This window comes from Mesoplodon densirostris, chromosome 5 (genome assembly GCF_025265405.1).
Source record: "Mesoplodon densirostris isolate mMesDen1 chromosome 5, mMesDen1 primary haplotype, whole genome shotgun sequence".
Lineage (NCBI taxonomy): Eukaryota > Metazoa > Chordata > Mammalia > Artiodactyla > Ziphiidae > Mesoplodon > Mesoplodon densirostris.
In genome coordinates, this window is record NC_082665.1 from 67941860 (window position 1) to 67964589 (window position 22730).

At 32.9% G+C, this 22730-nt stretch overlaps 1 protein-coding gene across 3 annotated transcripts in view; it reads left to right on the forward strand.

Annotated features, from left to right (window-relative positions):
• STXBP5L (syntaxin binding protein 5L) overlaps positions 1 to 22730 on the forward strand; it is a 386525-nt gene that overhangs the window by 290799 nt on the left and 72996 nt on the right. Inside the window, exons 18-20 of one of the 3 annotated variants that reach the window (XM_060099916.1) lie at positions 3449 to 3600; positions 5605 to 5676; positions 17023 to 17088. In XM_060099916.1, coding sequence (XP_059955899.1) covers positions 3449 to 3600; positions 5605 to 5676; positions 17023 to 17088 — 290 coding nt within the window. Of the gene's footprint in view, positions 1 to 3448; positions 3601 to 5604; positions 5677 to 6908; positions 6923 to 17022; positions 17089 to 22730 lie in introns of all 3 variants that reach the window. The other 2 variants (XM_060099918.1, XM_060099917.1) reach the window with 2 other exon arrangements.

Here is a 22730-nt window from a genome sequence, read left to right on the forward strand (position 1 = left end):
CCTATCATCTCATTGCAGCTTCTCCTTTGTCTTTGCATGTGGGGTATCTTTTTTGGTGAGTTCCAGTGTCCTTCTGTTGATGATTGTTCAGCAGTTAGTTGTGATTCCGGTGTTCTCGAAAGAGGGAGTGAGAACATGTCCTTCTACTCCGCCATCTTGAACCAATCTCCTCCTTTATTATTTCTTATAGTACATGTCTCCTAGTGATGAATTCCCTCAGATTTTTATTCATGAGTAAAAATCTGTATTTCACCATTTGAAAGATATGTGCTGAGTATAGAATTTTATTTTGACCCATTATAATCATTTGTTGCTTTCAAGATGTCATGTCACTTTGGACTGTGTAGTTTCCAATGAGTAGATTTCATTATTCTTTGCCTCTGTGTAGGAAATATATCTTATCTCTCTGGCTGCTTTTAACATTTTTTTCTTTATCACTAGTTTTCAACAATGTGATGATGTATTTTTCTTTATGTTTATTCTGCTTAGGATCCTTTGAGTTTCTTGGATCTTTAGGTTTACTGTTACCAAGTTTGGCTATCATTTTGGTATTTTGGCTTCATGGCTTTAAATATGTTTTCTGCTGATCTTCCTTTCTGAGGCTCCAATTACATTTATTCTAGACTGCTCAATTTTGTCCCAGGGGTCAGTGATGCTTTGGGGTTTTCTTCCCTCTCATGTTTCTTTTTGGAAATTTTCTATTGCTATTTATTCAAGTTCACTATTCTTCTCTGCTATGATGTCTAATATTCAGATAAAAATATATCTGAAATGATAAAATTCTCTCTCAAAATTTGAGTCTTTTTAATATCTTCTAATTCTCACTTTATCACATTCATGTTTTCCTCAGCCTTCTTGAATATCTAGAATATATTTTCCAAAGCATTTTTAATATCCTTTTCTGCTAATTTTATCATCTGTTTTATTTCTAGGTATGTTTCTGGTGATTTACTTTTTTCCTCTGGTTATCAGTCTTTTTCTTGATACTAACTACTTTTCATATAGTTAACATTGTGAATTTTACATTTATGGTGATATTTTGTTGGATTATTTTCAATAGATAGTTATCTGGAAGGAAATTATGTTACTTAGAATCATTGTTTTTAAGCTTTTTTAGGGTGGGTCTAGAAAAGCCTTTAGTTTATCGCTAATTTGTTCCCACTACTGAAGTGACTGACACCCCTGTATCTGTTTTCCCATGTAGTTGGAGATCTTAGCAGTTTGGCTGGCAGTGACATGAAATATTCTCAGCCTTGTATGAGCTTTGTGAATTGTTCTGCTTCATCCTTTTGGTGGTTTGTTCCCAAGCCTGGGGTAGTTTATTCACATGGATGCACAGATCAGTACCGACAAAATTTCAAGAGAACCGTTCTATAAATCTCTGGTGTATTCTATCTATGCAGCTCTCTTCTCTCTAGTATTTTGCCTCATAAATTCACATCAGACTCTGATTTCTGTCTCCTTGGTTTGGTGAGATTCTGATCTCTCTTTGAGTTTTGGTTTTCTGGGAAATCTCTCCATTCAGTAAACTAGAACACTTAGTTTAAACTAAAGTTTACTTCGATCGTTATCCTTTTCTCATCTTATTCTATGTTGCCTGTTGACCAATGTGTGAAAACTGCCATTTAACATATTTTGTTCAGCTTCCTAGTTAAGGTAGGAGATTAAATCCAGTATCCATATTGACTTTTCAACAACAATTTCCTAACCTCCCCAAACCTAAGGTATAACTTCCCAGGATTCTTACTTACTTATTTATTTATGGCTGCATTGAGTCTTTGTTGCTGCATGCAGGCTTTCTCTAGTTGCATTGAGTTGGGGCTACTCTTCATTGTGGTGCACAGGTTTCTCATTGCGGTGGATTTTGTTGCGGAGCACGGGCTTTAGGCCCTCTTCAATAGTTGTGGCTCACAGGCTTAGTTGCTCCCTGGCATATAGGTTCTTCCTGGACCAGGGATCAAACCTGTGTTCCCTACATTGGCATGTGGATTCTTAAGCACCGCACCACCAGGGAAGTCCCCAGTATTCTTATTTTTAATTCAAAAAGAAAAATATTTTTGTTGGTGTCATACATTCTAGTTACCTTTTTTTCTCTTCTCAGTACTGCATTTGGGAACTCTCTCATACCTGTAAGCAGAAGTAATTAACTACTTTTTAACATTAAAAGTTTAGAGATATTAATTTGCTACAATATGTAGTATGTATAATATTGCACTTCTAATAATATTAATATCAATTCTACTTTTGTGCGGAAAATTTTCAAAGTACTTTAATAACATTTCTGACTTGATGCTAATAAAAGCTCTGTGAGCTAGATAAATCTAGCATTATAATTCTCATTACAAAGTAAAGAAGCTAAGGCCTCAAAAGATTCATTAATTTTTCTCAATTGCATAACCTATAAATGATGAGATAGGATCTTCTGACTTTTATAACAATGTTTTTTCCAATTTTCCAGAGCCTGTCTTCCTGGAAGATGTAGAACTTTATGTAAAATAGCAAAACATCTAGTATAGTATGGTAGCAAAACTTTTCACTTTTCGTGAGGAAGGCAATATGCTGGAATAGAAATAACTAGATTTAGAGTAGGCAGATGATTTGTCAATCATATTCAATCTAAGTAATAAAACAACGTGGAATTATATAAAATGAGCAAAACAACTTTTATACAACTATTTTATACTTAGGAAACAAAAAGCAGATTTACAATTGTTCAGCTAGAGGGCATGTTGTAAATGGAGAAAAAAGAGAGTTCAGTGTATGCCAATTGTTAAGGTGACCAAAATGCCTGCTTAGGAGATCCATTTTAATTTTTCAGGAGATTTAGTTAAGAAATTAATCAAATGGCCTTTGTATTTTAGTAAATGGGACAAAATAAAGGACAAAAGATTGAGAAATTTAAAAATTTTTGTGAATGAGTTAGGTCTCTGTTCATATCTACTATGGTGTCAAAACCTTTGATATATGAAGTTAATCTTTATGTGAAATCTTGTGTTAAATATACACTGTTTAAGAAGAGAATTAATTTCGAACCTCATAATTATTATTTTATTTGAAAAATTCACCTAATTGCATACCTAAGCAGCTGTAGCTATTGAAGTGTGACATTTCTTGATCTATTCCCCCCTTCATAGCAAAAAGATTTTATATGATTCATCTGTAAAAACATAAAATCAAGTTAAAGAGCAAGTTGAGTAATCACTACTTACATGATAAAATTTATGAGAAAATATGATTGCAGGTCATTCCTATTTTTTGCAGTGGTCATGGCTATTATATAAGGTTAACCTATCCTATGTAAAGGCTTCCTGACTTTCACCAGTCACTGCCTGACTTACCCAACCCTAAAGCATTAGTTTCCAATAATCTTATTTATTTTTAAATTCAGAGATAAAAATAATAATGGTTGGCGTAATAAATTCTAGTTGCTTTTTTTTTTTTCTCTCAGAGTTGCATTTGGGAACTGCAATGGGTTGGCTGTGGTGGATTTTATACAGAAGACAGTACTGTTAAGCATGGGGACCATTGACCTATATAGATCAAGTGACCTATACCAACGACAACCACGGTCTCCTCGAAAAAACAAGCAGTTCATTGCAGGTAGGAGATAAGATCGTTATGAACTTGATTAGTTCACCTGTTTTCTTACCTTTAGATTTCTTGTCTTCTGTGATGCTATTCAAATGCACAGCAATATAAAGTCAACATAATTTACAATACCACGTAAGTAAAATTGGTCAGAAACATAGTAAGAATCTTTGAAAGGGTAAAGGAGGTGTTTAAACCTCAATTTGTTGTTAATGTTAGGAAGGATCTCAAGTTTCTTAAGTTAAGTTGAATTCCTAAAAAATAACAAAAAATAAGGTATTAAATATAAAAAGGCTAAGAAAATCAGGCTCTCTAGTTGAAAAAGCTGCTTGCAATGGTTGTGTTAATTGGGATAGCTTTCTTCTAATATATGATAGCTTTAAAATATAACTTAAGGTCATTCACTAGTTTTAATTTTTTTAATTAACTCCATTTTTTGGCTGTCACCTTTCCTTGTTGGATGGTCACTTTCTTGGAGGTATTTTCACAAATGCAGTAAACATTATTAACATTTTAAAATGCTATGAAAGATGATATTTTTCTTGACAGGACAAATTAGGAAAACATACTAAAATACAAGCCAAAATACTTTCTACGTATAATGCCAAACCTTGATATGCCAAATTATCCAAAGTTGTACTAAAATTTCAGTATATATCCAAATAGTTGGCTTTGCAAACATTGCCAACATTTTGTATATTTTCTGTCCACTGACATAGTTTAGTTGGTAAAAAATTGGCTGAGCTAAAAGGTTTGCAGGTGGAAATGCATCTATAGTATTATGTGTTACTTTATACAGTTTTAAAATTTTTCTACTGTTTTTTTAAATAATCAGTTGAATATTGACACTTTTACTAAATATACCCATGTAAAGAATATTTTAAAGTAAAAAGAGTACATTATGGTAGGTATTATTTTCTAAATAGCAAATGTGCCAAATTTAACATCTGAATGTGGTAATAAATGAAGTTTCCTTTTGAACTAATGAAAAATTATTTGATATACTGAAATTCTCCTTCTTTGTTAATCTTTCTTTCGTAAACCTATCCTATCTTTTACCCTTTCCAAATTGCTAATTTAGACCGTTTTCAGGAGCACAAAAGTTCTCCTTCAGAACCTGGAGTTTCTTTGTTTTTTGTTAGGGATCTCAACTTTTAGCAATATTTTATGAGTGCTAGCAATGTGCTAGCAAAAAATTAGACAGGTTCTGCTTCTACCACAACTGGCTTTTGAAAGAAAGGCAGAATAAGAGAAATTGTGCATGAATGTACCATGAGATTCTCTCACGATCGAGAAAGAGAAAGTTGACTTTTGAAAGTTAATGGACTCTTGATAGAAAGATGTTAGGGGATAGTAGGCACTGTTTGAATGCTGAAACACTAATTCAATCAGAAAAGCTGTGGATCCTAAGACAGCATCTAAATTACTTGCTGGATATACACAGTGGGATGACAAAGTGTATATTTTGACAGAGGTAATACAATTATTATTTAATTTAAACTTACTGAGCCTCAAAAATTATGATTAGAGCTCAGAATTTTAATGACTTTTAAAATTAGGAAAAACTGTGATGAAGTTATAAACTCTGCTTGTATTTAGTATATATAATGAGTACTCACTTTGTTATTAAAAAAAAGACTAAAATCCCTAAGCTTTCTTGTTAATACTGAAGATTAAAGACAACCATTTTTATATTTATGAGGTAACATACATATTATTTATAAGCTAAATAAGTTTACTATGTAAAAATCATAAAGAGAAATATGCCATTTATTTTTATAAGATATTTGATTATATAAAATTACTACAGCATTCTCATCATTCATCTATCACCTCACTTTCTAATTGATTTATTTTTTTAATATCTCCTTTCTAATTTGATTACCTAAACTTGCTGCAATTTCTTCATCTTGGCTGTTCTATATTCTGGTATGATATCACTTCCTTTCACTTTAGACTATTTTTCTCTCTTTCTTCTGCCTGCTGCTGATGCTGGTGTTCTGGCATGTTCCAAAGACAACTTTTGCATGCGTGGCCTGTCTAACTTTTATCCTGATTTAACGAAACGGATCCGTACTTCCTACCAGAGTAAGTTCAATAAAGGTTAGGCAAATAGCTTTTTTTAAGTCATAATGCTTGAGTTAAATCCATATATCTGTGCTCAGTAATGTGTTTTTAAAAACACATTCAGCATGCATGCAAATTTTTGTTTTGTTATGGAAATGCAACCTGATAATTTTAATAAAAATTATATAAATATTTCAAATAGTTATATCATATACCCATTTACCCATATTCATTGTTTCAGTGTTTATTTCAAACCATGTGTAATATGCTATTAGTCCAAGAGCTTATTGTCTTCTGTTTTGAGGAGGAAGAGCCATGGTGTCCTTGTAAATAATAAACCTGATATTCTAGCATCAATAATAATTGAATGCTTATTTTGGAAACCTTATGCCTTTGGCCATTTTATAAAATTATTGTAACCAGGGCCACAGTACTTGCTTTTTCTAATGTAATTAGATTTCTTAGGGGTAGCATTTCTGATGCTTTTCATTAAAATAGTATATACAAACACACATTTCTATAGTGATTTTAGGAAACAAACACTGTGAAACTGGGGAATTAAGGTCACAAATAAAAGTCACTAATATTAACATTTACCATGGTAGCAAATGCAAATCTGAAGATGGTGTGTCAAATATTCTATTAAATGGTGCAGAAAGAGTGGGGAGTGAGAGTATGATTGGAGGTGCAGATGATACTAGTGATATTATGGGTGAGTATTTATTGACATGAGGAGATGTATATAATATGTTAATCAATATGTTTAAAAAGAACTTAATACATATAAGACAATCTCATATTTGTATAAAATATATATATGGATACATACATGTTTGTTGCTTGTATCCTGAATTTCTTCAGACCTCACCTCACCAGCTTGTGCATACTTAATGGAATTACATCACTTATAAAAACCTAAAATTTTGTGTTCCATTAGCTAAAGGAAGTCAATACCTGTGAAAGCCTTAAAATTTTTCTGGGGTGCAGAGGGTGACTTATTTTTGCTCAGAACTATTCTTTAGTTTTCTACTCTGAGCACCCCCTTTTTCAGTGCTTCCCACCGCCTCTACTCCTGGTGCCTTGTGATAGAACACATATCTGTGTTGGCTTCTGCTGTTACTAAAACAGAAACTTATTGGGTATTATAACATTTCTTTTTTTTTTTTTTTTTTTTTTTTTTTTCTTTTTGCGGTATGCGGGCCTCTCACTGTTGTGGCCTCTCCCGTTGCGGAGCACAGGCTCCGGACGCACAGGCCCAGCGGCCATGGCTCACGGGCCCAGCCGCTCCGCGGCATATGGGATCCTCCCAGACCGGGGCACGAACCCGTATCCCCTGCATCGGCAGGCGGACTCTCAACCACTGCGCCACCAGGGAGGCCCTTATAACATTTCTTGACACCTGAAATTTATATGTAATTTTAGTTTCCATAATTAAAATTTCCATAAAAGTTGTACTGGAACACAGCCAAACTTATTCATTTATGTATTGTTTCTGGCTGCTTCCAAACTACAATGGCAGAGTTGATTAGTTGCAACAGAAACCATATGGCCCCTAGAGAATGGACTTGAGGATACGGGGAGGGGGAAGGGTAAGCTGGGACAAAGTGAGAGAGTGGCATGGACATATATACACTACCAAACGTAAAATAGATAGCCAGTGGGAAGCAACTACATAGCACAGGGAGATCAGCTCGATGCTTTGTGACCACCTAGAGGGGTGGGATATGGAGGGTGGGAGGGAGGGAGATGCAAGAGGGAAGAGATATGGGGACATATGTATATGTATAACTGATTCACTTTGTTATAAAGCAGAAACTGACACACCATTGTAAAGCAATTATACTCTAGTAAAGATGTTAAAAAAAATTGCCCACCTGAAAAAATAAAAAATAAACCATATGGCCCATGAGACCTAAATATTTACTGTCTTGCTCCTCACATAAATTTGCTGACCTCTCCCCTATACTATTCTTCATTACCCATCCCCTACCACCTAAACGGTTTCAGCCAAAACCTTTCCTGAAAATAGTTTCCAGGTGGTTTAACACACATACTCAGACTTCAGAATCCTAGTTTAGCCTTCTCAAGGTAGAATCCCCCTACTGTGTGTGTGTGTGTGTGTGTGCGTGTGTGTGTGTGTTTGTGTGTGTGTGTGTGTGAGAATGCATCCATCTGCACAGATAAAGTTTCTGGAACATGAGATTGTAGATTTTATAAATTTTAATATATTTTATGGTATTTCTATAATAAACACGTAATGCTTTTATAGTAAAAAGAAGTTGGATACTGAGGATAAGAAGCAGGCTCTTAGTTAATCTGAATTCTACAATATCAACCATGATACTAAAGTTCATTACTTCAGTAATCTTATGTTGCCTTCAGAATAAAAAAGCCAAGATTTTAAACCTTCATTCAGGGTACTCTAAAATATAATTCTTATCTGCATCTTCAAATGAATTTTCTACTACTCCTATAAAAACACTCCTCTTAAGCCAGTGTATGTATCTTACTACATTTATAATTTACTTATAAGTGAAACTCTCCTGGCAACTTTCCTTAGATTTCACTCCCTATAGTAAACCTTTCCTGCTGCCATTAGAGCACTTTGCACCAATTCCTTAATTTAAATGTCTATAGTGCCTACGGTGTACAGGCACTATACACTGTACACTATGTGTATGGTGTACACAGTAGTGTCTGAACCATTTAATTGGTATTTAGATTTGTTTGTATTTTTATGCATATACTCTACCTTTATAAATGCATGATAAGAATCTGAAGACCACATCTAAAATTGTTATTATCTTCTACACCCAGCACAAGTGTGAGCTCAGCAAGTCAATGATGATGGTAGTGCGATAGAGCATGATAGGAGACTCTTTTTGCTCACATGAATAGCCAGCGGACTTTTCAGATTTGATAAATGAGAGTAGACATGACTTCTGGGTTCACTGGAATTTTGCAAAATAAATCATAGTTTCTTCTAAACAAAGAGTTAAAGTGTCAAGACAGGAGTAAAATCAAGTCCTCAGAAGGCCATAAAAGATATTCTATGTCTTCCATGGGACTATGATTTGTGGATGCAAAGAAATGTTTTGGAAAGAGCAAGAGACATAGGGTGAGAAGGTTTATATCAAGTTCTGCCTTTTCTTCTTATTGACTACTCATTACATTTATAATCTTAAGCAAGTCATTTAACTGATCTGAGTTTCTTTTTTCTCATATATAAAGTAAAAATCATAATCCCTACTTTCCCCTTAGAGACTTCGGGAACTTTTTAAGATTAGTGTTTGTAATTGCACTTCTATAAATATTACACATTATTATTATAATAGAAGATGAAACCACGTCACAGGTTAAATAACCTTTCCAGAATACCAACAAATCTATGGAAGAATTTAGGGCTAACATCCAGTCAGCTGCCTCATCACCTAGTACTCTTTCTACTTGTTATAATGACAAATTCTGCTAGTTAAAAATTGATAATATACCATTTGAACCAAAGGAGGTTTGAAAGGTATGCTTAAGGTAGAACATTGTCAGAAAAGGTGCTTATGCATCAATTTCTAGTTATGCATTGGGGAATCCTTTGGAAGTTTCAGTCCTATCTACAGACATTTTCTGTCTTTCACTGCATAGTTTGTTCAGAGTGTGGGGAGTCATAACAGATTCTGGAAATACACATCAGTAACATAAAGAAAAATTGAACGAAAAGGGGAAGATAAGAGAAAACTAGCAAAGAGAGGCAAATAAACATTTTCAAAAATGAATGGAGCGGGCTTCCCTGGTGGCACAGTGGTTAAGAAGCTGCCTGCCGATGCAGGGGATCCAGGTTCGAGCCCTGGTCTGGGAACATCCCACATGCCACGGAGCAACTAAACCCGTGAGCCACAGCTACTGAGCCCACATGCCACCAACTGAAGCCCATGAGCCTAGAGCCCATGCTCCACAACGAGAAGCCACTGTGATGAGAAGCCTGCACACCGCAACGAAGAGTAGCCCCCACTTGCTGCACCTAGAGAAAGCCTGCATGCAGCAACAAAGACCCAACGCAGCCAAAAATAAATAGAGAAAGTCAAGAATGGAGGAGGAGTAAAACAAAGAATAAGAGGAATGCCTCAAGGAACAAAAACTAGCAAAAATTATGGTAAACAATGAATGGGAAAAGTCCATTTATTTAAAAAATATTTATTAAGCATCTTCTGTGTAAAACATTTTTTAGGCAATAGATATATAATGATGAATGAAATAATTATAGTCTCTTCCCTCAATTTATAAGAGAAAACATATAAAGAAATTTGTAGATATACAATTATAGTTGAAAAAAGAAAGCAATCCTATGAAAGAAAAAAATTAGACGTGGAAAAGTTGGACCTATTTTTGAGAGTGTTGTTAGGGAAGGGCCTATCTGAGGAGGAAACATTTAAGTGAATCCTTACAAGATAAGAAGGAATCAGACAAAGCTTTGAACTTACACTTCTGACCACGGTAGAGTAACAGGGACAAGATTTAACATCCTGCCTCAAACAAACAGAAACAGCCATAATAAATGAAGCTGCGGTTTTTAAGACATGGGACATCAGACAATGAAGAACAGTAATTTCTGACAGATAAGAAACAAAAGAAGTGAACCCTACAACCATACTTCTTTACTGCCCTGAGAGAGTTTCTAGACTACAGCAAAGGGAGAAGGGGAAACCCAAGAGGAAACCAGTCAACTCCCTATGCTGAGAAGATGGAGATGAGAAACTGGGGAAACCAAAGCAGCTACAGCTCCTAAAGGGAGGATCCCAGAGATCTACAGGTTCCTCCTCCAACAGATCAACACGTACCTATGATGTAGCTACCCAGGGACAGGTAAAGAACCATCTGAAAGGATTAAAGGAAATGGTACCCAACACTCAAACAAAGGGAATAGTGCCTATTTTTTTTCCCACCAGGCAGCCTAATATATATATATATATATATATATATATATATATATATATATATATATATATATATATATATAATTCACATCTGCTTCTAATTAACATTGTACTGGGGATTCTAACCAGTGTAGTCAGGCAAGAGAAAGAAATAAAAGTTAGCCAGACTGGAAAAGAAGTTAAATCATCCTTCTTCATAGACAACATGATCATCTATGAAGAAAATCTAATGAAGTCTACAAAAGAGCTACTAGAACTAGTAAGTGAGTTTAACAAAGTACAGGATATAAGGTCAGTATACAAAAATCAATTTTAGGGCCTCCCTGGTGGCGCAAGTGGTTGAGGGTCCGCCTGCCGATGCAGGGGATAGGGGTTCGTGCCCCGGTCTGGGAGGATCCCATGTGCCGCGGAGCGGCTGGGCCCGTGAGCCATGGCCGCTGAGCCTGCGCGTCCGGAGCCTGCGCGTCCGGAGCCTGTGCTCCGCAACGGGGGAGGCCACAGCAGTGAGAGGCCCGCATACCGCAAAAAAAAAAAAAAAAAAAAAAAAAAATCAATTTTATTTCTGTCAACCTGCAACACTTAGGCATAAATTAAACAACAGATGTGAAAGACCCATGCATTGAAAACCGGAAAACATTTCTGAGAGAAGTTAAAGAAGACCTTAAAACATGAAAAATTACATGTCTCAATATTATTAAGATATCAGTTCTCTCCCAATTGATCTGTAGTTCAATACAATCCCAATAAATATCCAGCAGACTTTTTAATAGAAATTGACAAACTGATTCTAAAGTCCATGTAGAAATGCAAAGGATTTAGAGTAGCCAAAACAGCTTTTAAAAAGGACAATCTTGGAGAACCAACACTACCTAATTTCAAGACTTTTAAAAAAATTCGTGTGTTATTGAGTCAGGTTGGTATTGGTCCAAAGACATATATGTCAATGGAACTCAACAGAATCCAGAAATACATCTACACATATATAGACAACCGATTTTTTTATAAAGATGCAAAGGTAATTAAGCAGAGAAAGAATAGTCTTTTCTACAAATGATATTTAAATAATTGAATGTCCTTTTGTAAAAAAAACAACTTTGATCCATACTTTGTACTATATTTTTAACAGTTAACTTACAATGGATCATAAGCTTTAATATAAAACCTAAAACCATAGATCTAGGGAGAAAGGAGAAAAATTTTGTTACCTTAGGTTAGGCAAAAGTGTTTTAGATAATATACCAATAACATGCTCCATAAAAGAACAAATGTATGGATAAATTGGATTTTTTCAAAACTAAAAATTTCTGCTCTTTAAAAGACACTTTTGAGAGTGAAAAGTTAAGCCATGGACTAGGAGAAAATATTTGCAAAGCATATATCTGATAAAGGACTTGTATCTAGAATAACATTTTTTAATTTCTCAGAACTCAATAATAAGCAAGCAACCCTATAAAAATATAGGCCAAAGATTTGAATAAATAATTCACAAATGAAAATATAGTGATAAAAATATGCATATGAAAAGATACTCAAAAACATTCATTATTAAGAAAATCAAATTAAAACTACAATGAGATATAATAATACACCTATTATCATAACTATAATTTAAAAGACTGATCATACCAAGTACTGGCAAGAATGTAGAAGAAACAGAATCTGTTACACACTACTGGTGGGAATGTACAATGGTATAACCATTTGTCAGGTTCTAAAGATTTAAACATACACTTATAGTATGACCTAGCCACTTTACATGTAGTTATTTACCCTAGATAAATGAAAGCATATATCCATACATTCATAGCAGCCAAAAATTCAAATATCTTTAGTAATCAAAAACTAAAACAACTAACATCTCCGTTGAAAACTAAATGAATAAACAAATCTTGTATGTTCAGTGGTCTATTATGCAGTAATAAAAAGGTGTGCACTATTGATATGTGCTATACCATGGATGAATCTCAAAATAATGAATCTTACATTGAGTTAGAGAAACCAGACAAAAAAGGTTAGATACTATATGATTCCATTTATATAAAATTCTAGGAAATGCAAACTAAGGCAGAGTGACAGAAAGCAGACCAATGGTTGCCTGGGGATGGGGAAGGGGCTGATATGGAGAGGGCTGGAAAGGAGGGTTACAAAAGGACACAACGAAACTCTTGGATACGTTTATTATCTTGATTGTAGAGATGGTTTCACAGGGGTATACATGTGTCAAGATTTATCAAATTAAATACTTTATAAATATGTCAGTTGAACCTCAATTGGTAAGAACATTCCCAATGTGTAGACTATTTATATATGTGAAGACATTTGTACACTAAGTATTAGTCTCCTAAAGAATATTGGTATTTTATTTAACATTCACAAGTTGCTACTTCAAATACAATATTGATTAAATTATCCATTAAGACATATTATAGGTATATATTCTTAGAAATCTTTAAATAAATGTTGATATAATTCATTGTACCCAAGGGGGTTTTGTCTTCTGATATTCAATTATTTATTTACCATAACATATCTCTATCTGATCTTAACCGGGATTTACTATTTTCTAATGAATCACCTTACAAATCTTCCAAATTTAGTTGTCAATTTGCTTTACTTTATCCATATATCAGACATAACTTTCTCCACATAATCTTTGGGAAATCTCACCATTGAGTTTTCAATATATTATGAGGAAAAGCACAATTATTTGGCATTACCCTGAGCACTTCAATGAATACCTACTAGTGTCAGTAATGGATTAACCAGTTTACCTGGTTTCCATTCCTTTGTTCCACATGCCTTCAATACAGCTTTAACAGTATTTCCAAGAGATTAGATATAAGTGGAGGGGCTTTCCATTTCCAGATAAGATGTTGAAAGATATAAAAATTCTTCATCCCCATGGTAACAATGACGACACAACAATAATAAAATCCTGTGATAATAACAATGATAAAGTTAAAATTATACTTTTCTACGAGGCTTCTGAAGAGTGGTGGATTCAAAGAAGCCTTGATTAACTGAATTCCAGAGAGGTAAGAGCCATTCGTAGATAAGCAGAAAACCGCAGCTGCTTTTATACCTGGGGCAAGTGACTGAGCTGGACACAGGTCAGGAAAGGAATGGGCCTTCTGTAGATGGACAGACTGCAAAGAATAGGAACAACTATAGGTTTAATGACTATCTGGACTGAACTGTTGAATGGGAATCTGAAATAGCTCTAAACACAAAATTATTCAGTTTGGCAATTCTCTGCCAACTAACCCCACCACTCTCAGAATTTTTTTGAGAAAGTGGCAGCAAATAAGAAAGCACAGAGAATTTATGCAGTCTCAAAGTGCTTGCATTCAGGGGTTATTATAGAATTTGACCCAAGCTGAATGAAACTATCTGAAACTGCATATCTCAACTCTCTTTCTGCACAAATACTGGGAAAATTAGGAATCAGCCCCTTGAGGAAGGGTTAGGGAAATTTGTATGTTGGATTGAGGAGCAAAGAAATTTTGAAGAGAAACCTAATCTAATTAAAGCTGCAGACCAGCCCTAGTTCAATTCAGTACTGTGTAGAATCTGATTGCTTAGCACTTCACTTGAGTTGTCTAAGGACAAAAATTGGTAAGGCTATAAAAAACTTAAGCAACTCTCTTAACCAAATTGACCTAACTGACATAAATAGACACCTACACCACACTAATGAAAATGTGCATTTTTTTCATTAGATGTGGAATATTCACAAATATAGACTGAGTCATGAAACAATAAAGAATTAAAATCAAGCAGAGTAAGTTCTCTGATCATAAGAGAAATTAAATTAGAAATCTGTAACAAATGTCTTAAAATCCCCCAATATTTGAAAATTAATAGCTCATGTCTTAAAGAAATCACAAGGGAATTTAAAAAATATATATATATTTTTTCTTTTTGCGGTATGCGGGCCTCTCACTGTTGTGGCCTCTCCCGTTGCGGAGCACAGGCTCCGGACGCGCAGGCCCAGCGGCTATGGCTCACGGGCCCAGCCGCTCCGCGGCATATGGGATCCTCCCAGATCGGGGCACGAACCCGTATCCCCTGCATCGGCAGGCGGACTCTCAACCACTGCGCCACCAGGGAGGCCCTAAAAAATATTTTTAACTTAGTGAAAGTATAAACACAAAATATCAAAATTTGTGATATTGAGATGTTACTAAAGTAGTGCCTAATGGAAAATTTAGAACATTAGAAGCTTAAATTAGAAACAAGGTCTCAGATCAGTAATCTAATAGCTCTACCAATATCAGACAAAATAGATTTTAAATCAAAAAATTTCACTAAAGAGGGACAACTTAAAACGATTAAATGGTCAATATATCAAAAAGATATAACAATTATAAATATATGCACCTGACAACAGAGCTACAAAGTACATGAAGCAATATCTGACAGAATCAAAGGGATAGACAATTCAACAATAATTATTGGTAATTTTAATACTCCACTTTTAAATATAATACGAGAACTAGTCAGAAGGCCAAAGAGGCAATAGAAGACTTGAAAAATGCCATGTATAAGACCTGTACACTCAAATCTACAGAAAGAAAATGTTTAAACATTATTTAAATGGAGGAGATATCATCTTTATGGGTTGGAAGACTCAATATTTTTAAGATATTTATTCTACCAAATTATCTATAGATTTATCGCAACTCAATAACAATCTAACATATCGTTTTATAGAAATTGACAAACTGATTTTAAAATGTATGTAGAAATGCAAAGGATCTAGAATAACTAAAACACTTTTGCAAAAGAACAAAGTTGGAAGATTTCACTTCCTGATTACAAGATGTAATATAAACCTGCATTAATTAGATAGTGTGGTAGTCAAAAAAAAAAAAGACAAATAGACCAATGATTACAGAATAGAGAATCCAGAAATTGACCCACACATACATGGTCAGTTTATTTTTGACTAAGGCACTAACACAAATCAATGAGGAAGGAAAATCTTTTTAACAAATAATCAGTGAACAACTGGGCAAATAGATAGGGGGAAATGGACCTTAATCCCTACCTCACACCATAATCAAAATTAACTTGAGATTAATTATAGTCCTGAAAATGAAAGCTAAAAATTAAAAAAAGTTTCTTGAGAAAACAAAGAGTGATATTTTCCTTACCATGGGGTAGGCAATGATTACTTATACAGGAATCAAGAAAAAAATTCTAAAGAAAAAAAACAATAAATTGCCCTTAAGGTAAATTAATCTTTTGATCATCAATAGACATCTTATTGTCACCAAGAAAATGGAAAGTTAAGTCACAAATGGAAGAAAATATTCACAATACCTACTTCTGACAAAAGACTCTTAAGCAAAATATGTAAAGAATTCTATTGAAGATTTAGCACTACTCAGTTCTGTAACCTAAAATAGTTTAAACTCTCTGAACTTACAATTTCTTATTTATCAAGCGTAAGGGTTGGGATAGAGTGTGACAATGGACATTTTCTAAAATTCTATGATTTTTTTGAACCTACAGCAAGTTTATTAGTACAAATTATATAAAGAAGGAGGTGGTGGAAAGGAATATGAATAAAGATGGTTTGGGTAATTGACAATGGCTCTTAAGTACCCCTGGTTATGGGGATTTACATTAAAGTAGAAACTCTGAATATTTATTTACAAAGAAAAAATATGAAACTCTCCAATAAGGGTAGGAAAACCCTAAAGATATTTTGTAAATGACACAAGAATGCAGACTGGCAGATAGTGGGAATTACAAAATGTTTATTAATCTATTGTGCCTATCCTTATATTTTTCAGGAAAGTGACAATAGAATATAAGAAATATTAGAAATGAGGAAAATATAGTGCTTATTATAAGAAGGAATTTGATACCATTGAACAAATCATTTAGTATTTACTATACAATACTGCATTTTTATAAATAGGTATAATATTTAAAATTTGTTATATCTCCTTGAAGGTCTTTTAAAAAGCCAATAACCATTTCTCTTGGAAGTGGAAGATTTGATTAGATCTTTTAAAAAACCCCTTCTACTTCATGTTTTTCTTGGTCTATTTTCAGATGAAACTACATCATTTACTAAAATAGTTACTTCATATGAAAAAATAAGAAAAGGAATTTTATATCTTTCCACCATCATATTCAATTACCCTTTATATATCAGTTAGTTATTGCTTATTTTTTCCTATGTCATTGTTAAAATTTTTCAAAGTAATTGTCATAACATAACATAGAAAAGTTCTCACAGGGGAAAAATAAAACCTTTTAAAACTTATAGGATCTGGAGCCTGTGCTCCGCAACGGGAGAGGCCACGACAGTGAGAGGCCGCCGTACCGCAAAAAAAAAAACAAACAAAAAAAACTTACAGGAATTAATAAGAATTATCTACGAAATTTTAGCAAATTTTCTCATTTTTTGTCATTTCATTTTCAGGTTTAACTGAGCTGAATGACAGTCCAGTTCCCCTGGAACTTGAGCGTTGCAAGTCTCCCACTTCAGGTAAACATGAGTGGTATTTTTCAATCTTCTGAAGATTACTTCACTGCAGTTATCTACTGCTTTATCTTCATAATTCTTGAGAAATTCATAATTTTAGTAATTAGGTGTAATTTCATTTTGAAATTTAACCATAAGCAAACTCTATTCCAAAATAAAATAGAAATAAATGTCTTAAAATATTTATTACTTCCCAAAAAATTAAGATCAGAGGTATGAGTGTAATACTTTTAAAAACATTTTAAAGGAAGTTATTTTGCAGATATATTAATAATGCTAAGTAAAAATTGTAATATTATACAGAAACTGTCTCATAGCTAGAGCTGAATTAGTGGGAAATATATACTGTAGGTGCAGTAACGTATGAAACCATCCCTCTGGATCATAGTTTTGAAACGTATATTCATTGGCAAAAGAAAAATGATAATATATGTGAGCACATTCTATTAAAAATATGAGTATAAAGCTTCTTAGGAGTAAGTTTTTAAGGTCTGTGAAAAAAGAGGGTATAGTACAAATTGTTGGGTGTTAGCATTGTGAATAATTTGCTTTTAAAAAATTTTTTATTTACCAGATTTTTCTGTAATATACACATAGTAACATGTAAATTTTTAAGCACCAAAAAATTAGGTATATCTTTGACATTGAATTGTAGATCTGTTTTCAGAGTATCAAAAAATTATTTTTTTATTTAAATTATTTTATTTAAATATTTTTTTAACTTCATGCAAATTTATAAACATTTTGTTATCTCTTTATAAAGCAATGAATTTTGACTTTTAGAAATTCAGCTGGAATTTTGACATTCTTCAATCTACTTCCTTAAGAGTTGTTAGTTGTTTTTTGTTATTCTTCAGGAATGTAGGCTGAATAGAATCTAGTTGTGTCCTGTGTAAATTTCTGTTTTAATCATATCCATCTAATCCTTATTTTACTGCTTTCACGTTAAGCATGGTCTCATACATTTACCCTTTCTTTTGCATTCCCATTGGCAGCATCCTAATATAGGTATTTATTACACCATACCTAGAATATTACAAAATTATTCTAACAGGTGTTTCTATTTTCCATCTCTCCCTCTTAGAATTCATTTTGCATATCATGTTGCAAAATCAATCTCCTTATAATATTACTTTGATATTTTCCCGTGTCAGAAATCTTCAATTAAAATATAATTTAATATCCTATATCAAATTCTATTAATTTAACCTCACTTTAAATTCTCATCCATAATCTGAATTTGAATAGTAATACATTTATTAGGTTCTAATATCAAAAAGAAATGGAATAAAAAAAATTTCCCTCCCATCCTTCCCCATACGTTGTTTCTACTCTCTTGAAAAAATAAACATTATTGGTAGTTCTTGTTTATCCTTCCAGGCAATTTGTGTTTGTAAACAAACCAAAAAGAAACAGACTTTTGCCTTCTGTTTTGTACAAAAGTAGTATATTATGCACTTCGTTGTACCTTGCTTGTTTCACTTTACAGTGTATCTTGCTTTCCATTTCATTACATAAAGTATTTTCTTATTCTTATTTACATTTATATGATATTGAATTACATGTGTGTACTATAATTTATTTAATCATTTTACCAATTAAAGGACACATAGTTTAGTACCAGTCTATTGCTATGTCAAACAATGCCACAGTGACTAACCTTGGTACATTCCTCACTTTAAATGTGTGCAGGTATATCTATCAGATAAATTCCTAAAATTGAAGTTGCTGGGTCAAAGAGTATACACCTGTTTAATCTTTATAGATACTCCCCAACTGCTCTTCTTGGGGTTTGCAACAGTTCTCTCTCCTTCTAGCAATAACATGAAAATATTGGTTATCAAATTTTTTTTATCTTTGCAAGTCTGTTTGGTAAAAAGAATATGTCAATGCAGTTTCAATTTACCTCTCACGTATTATAAGTGATGTTGACCACCCTTTTATATATTTAAGAGTTCTTTAAATATTTTTTGTAAATTATCTATTCATATACTTTGCCCATTTTCTATAGGGTGGTTCATTCTTTTTAAATTAGTTAGACCTCTTCATAAGTTAAGAAGATTTTCCCTTTATGACATGAGATCCAAATATTTTTCTCAATTTTAACTTTTAACTTTGCTTGTGGTATATCTTGCCTTAGAGCAGTTTTTTTCTAATTATTGATCTTTTCTTTTAAGGACTTCTTTATGCCCAACAATTTAAATACTATTGGTTGTCTACTTTTTAACATTTTAGTAGAATTCCCGTCATTTACCCTTTATAGTTACTTATCTTGTATATTTGTACTTTCTCTGAAAAGAAAATTTTTTTCATTTTGGAACATTTCTAAAAATATACAATACACATATGAAAAGATTGGGAGCCTTTCTTTAATTAGGGTAACTAAATTGATCTATTTTGCTGTTTAAACCCAAACAGTGGTTTTACTGGGTTTTTTTAATTTGTTTTTTAGCTTACTGATTTCTGCTTTATCTTTATTAGTCTCCTCTGTTTCCTTCATTTTACTTTTTCCTTTTTCACCTTTTTGTGGTAGATGCTTAATTCATTTATATTTATTGTTTCTTACATATTGATAAAACAAGGCTAAATTTCTCTTTGAACTCTGTTTTAACATGTAATAGCTTTTGCTATATTATGATTGCATTACAGTATTTTCTATATAGTAAACAGTTTGTTTATATTTCTTTGACCCAAGAGTTATTTAATGTAAATGTGTGGCATTAGGTAGCCATAAGTTTTACCTTATTAATCATGTTATTTAAGTCTCTCATGTCATTACTTATATTTTGATTACTTGACTTGTCAAAGATAGGGAAAAGGTGAATTAAAATATTGTATTAATCATGTGTTTGTCTATTTTTCCTTGTATCTGCTGTTTATTTTTTAAAATATTCATGTGTAAATATTCGAAGATATATCCACAAAAAATACATTCTTTACCATTAATCACCATTGTTCATTTCATATTGTGTCCTTCACCTGAATTCACTTTGTTTGCTATTAATACCACAACTCTTGCTTTTATTTGTAATTTCTTTTTGTATTCCTTGGCCTTACCTCTTTTGAGGTAAACTTTTTTAAAACTGAGGTGCAATATGTAAACCTCAAAGTGCATAATTCTTAAGAGTTCAGGTAGACTAGTTTTGACAAATGAATACACCAAGTAAACTTACCCAGATCAAGATATAGAATGTTACTGGAACCCCAGACACCTCCCTTATGCCCCTCTCAGCCACTAACCCCCACAAAGTTACCTGCTATTCTGACTTTTATCGTCATAGATTAGTTTTGTGGGTTTTGGACTCTCAGATGAATGGAATCATTCACTATTTACTTTTATTTTTTGCTTATTTTGTTCAACATTATGTGTATGATATTCATCTATGTTGCTGAATGATTTTTTTTGATGTTTAATGTTCCATTATATGAATATATTTCTATTTATGCAGTTTATTATTGCTGAACATTTAGGTGGTTTTCAGTTGGGGGCTATTATAAGTAAAGCTGTTATGACCAATCTTGTCTAATTTTTAATACAAATATAACTCATTTCTGTGTTACATGTATCTGGGAGTGAGTTTTGAGGTCATAGGGTATGCATATGTTCAGCTGTTCAGCTTCAGGAAATACTACCAAGTTTTCTAAAGTGGTTGCACCAATTTTACTTCCATTAACGGTGTATAAAAGTTCTATTTGTTCCACATACTTGCCAATTTTCTTTTTTCAATTTCTTCCATTACTTCCATTACGGTGGAAGTAATGGAAGAAATTACTTCCATTATGAAAGTTCTGTTTGTTCCACATACTTGCCAATTTTCTTTTTTCAGTTTCAGTCATTCTGGAGTGTATATAGTGCTGTCTTGTTGTAGAATTAAATTGCACTGCATATCCCTGATGCCTAATGATTTTGATGAACTTTTACATTTATTGACTATTTTTAATATCCTCTTTTATAAGATATTCAAGTATTTTACTCATTGTTATTATGTTGCCAACTTTCTTTGATATATAAGAAATTTTGCCTATGTATGTAGATAGGTAGATACATACATACAAAGAAGTACTTTTTCTGGATGTATATAGTGCAAAATATCTTTTCCCATTCTGTGCCTTGCCTTTTACTCTCTTAAAGGTGGACTTTTCATGAGCAGAAGTTTTTAATGCTAATGTTATTCAATTGATCAATACTTTCTTTTATTGTTAGTGCCTTACGTGCTTTGTTTTATTTTTAAGAAAATCTTTGCCTACCCCAAGTTCCTAAAACTATTTCCCTATCTTCTAGGAGGCTTATTGTTTTACCTTCACTTTTAAGTTCAAGTTCCATTTGAAATGTATTTCTGTGTCTAATGTGAGGAAAGAGTCAAGGTTTATTACTTTCATTTAGGTATCCAGTTGACAAGGACCATTTATGAGAAAGCTATCATTTCCCCCACTACACTAAAATGGTACTTTTGCCACAAATTAGTGTACTCTACCATGTATGTGCATGTTTCTAGACTTTATGTTCTATTTCATTTGCGTGTTTACCATTAATCTGATTCCACACTGTTTTAATTGCTGTAGCCTTATAGTATTGCTGGTCCTTCAATTTTGTTTTTGTAGTTCTTTTTCAAGAATGCTATAGCTATTTTAGGTCTTTTCTTTTCATATAACTTTTAGAAAAAACTTGTCAGTTTGCACACAAATAAATATGCTTGGATAGTGATTGCAGTTTCATTTCATCTATAGATCAGTTGGTCAGAAATGACATTCAAAAATGAATTTTCCACTTGGTATCTCTCCATTTCTGTGTCTTCTTTACTTTCAGTAATATTTTTAGTCTTGTTTGTAGAGGTCTTACACATCTTTCATTAGCTTTATTACTCAGTATTTGCTATTTTTAAGTTGTAAATTTTTAAATATATTTTTATTTTTTTATGGCTAGAATATAAAAATAATTTTTATATATTGACCTCATGTCTGGAAAATTTGATAAACTTATTTCAGTAATTTGTCAATTCTTTTAGGTTATCTATGTATCCAGTTATGCTCCCCACTGTTAAAATGACAGTTCCATTTCTTCTTTCTAAAGGAAGAAATTAGCTAGGACCTCCAAAACAATGCTGAATAGATGTGGTGTTAGCAGATATCTTTTCTTTTTTCCAGTCTCAGGTATGAGTCTTTCAAGATTTCAGAGTTAATTATGAGGAATATCTCTGAGTAAGAGAGGTCAGAAATTAGGAAAGCCAGAAACTGATAATCATTTTATAACTCTGCTTTCCTACATGGATCTTAAACTCCCTTTTAGCCCAATAAACCACAAGTAATATAGGGTGAAGTTTAATATTTTCTTAAATTAAATATTAATAGAATAATAATTCTAATTAATAGAATGACTATTAAATATTTCCTTTAGGATGTTGAGAGAGACAAGAGTAGGGATTGGGAGCTGAAAGGGTCCCGGTGAGCCAACCAGGATGCTGATGTTCTCAGCTTCCAGGATGACAATCATTTCGTATTATTCATTCACCCAACTATTTAACAAGTAATTTACAATATCTACAGTTAGAGTGATATTATGATATCCACTGAGAATAAACTAATGAACAAAATTAACATACCACATGCCAAATGGGACAGTCTATCTGCAGAAACCAACATTAAAG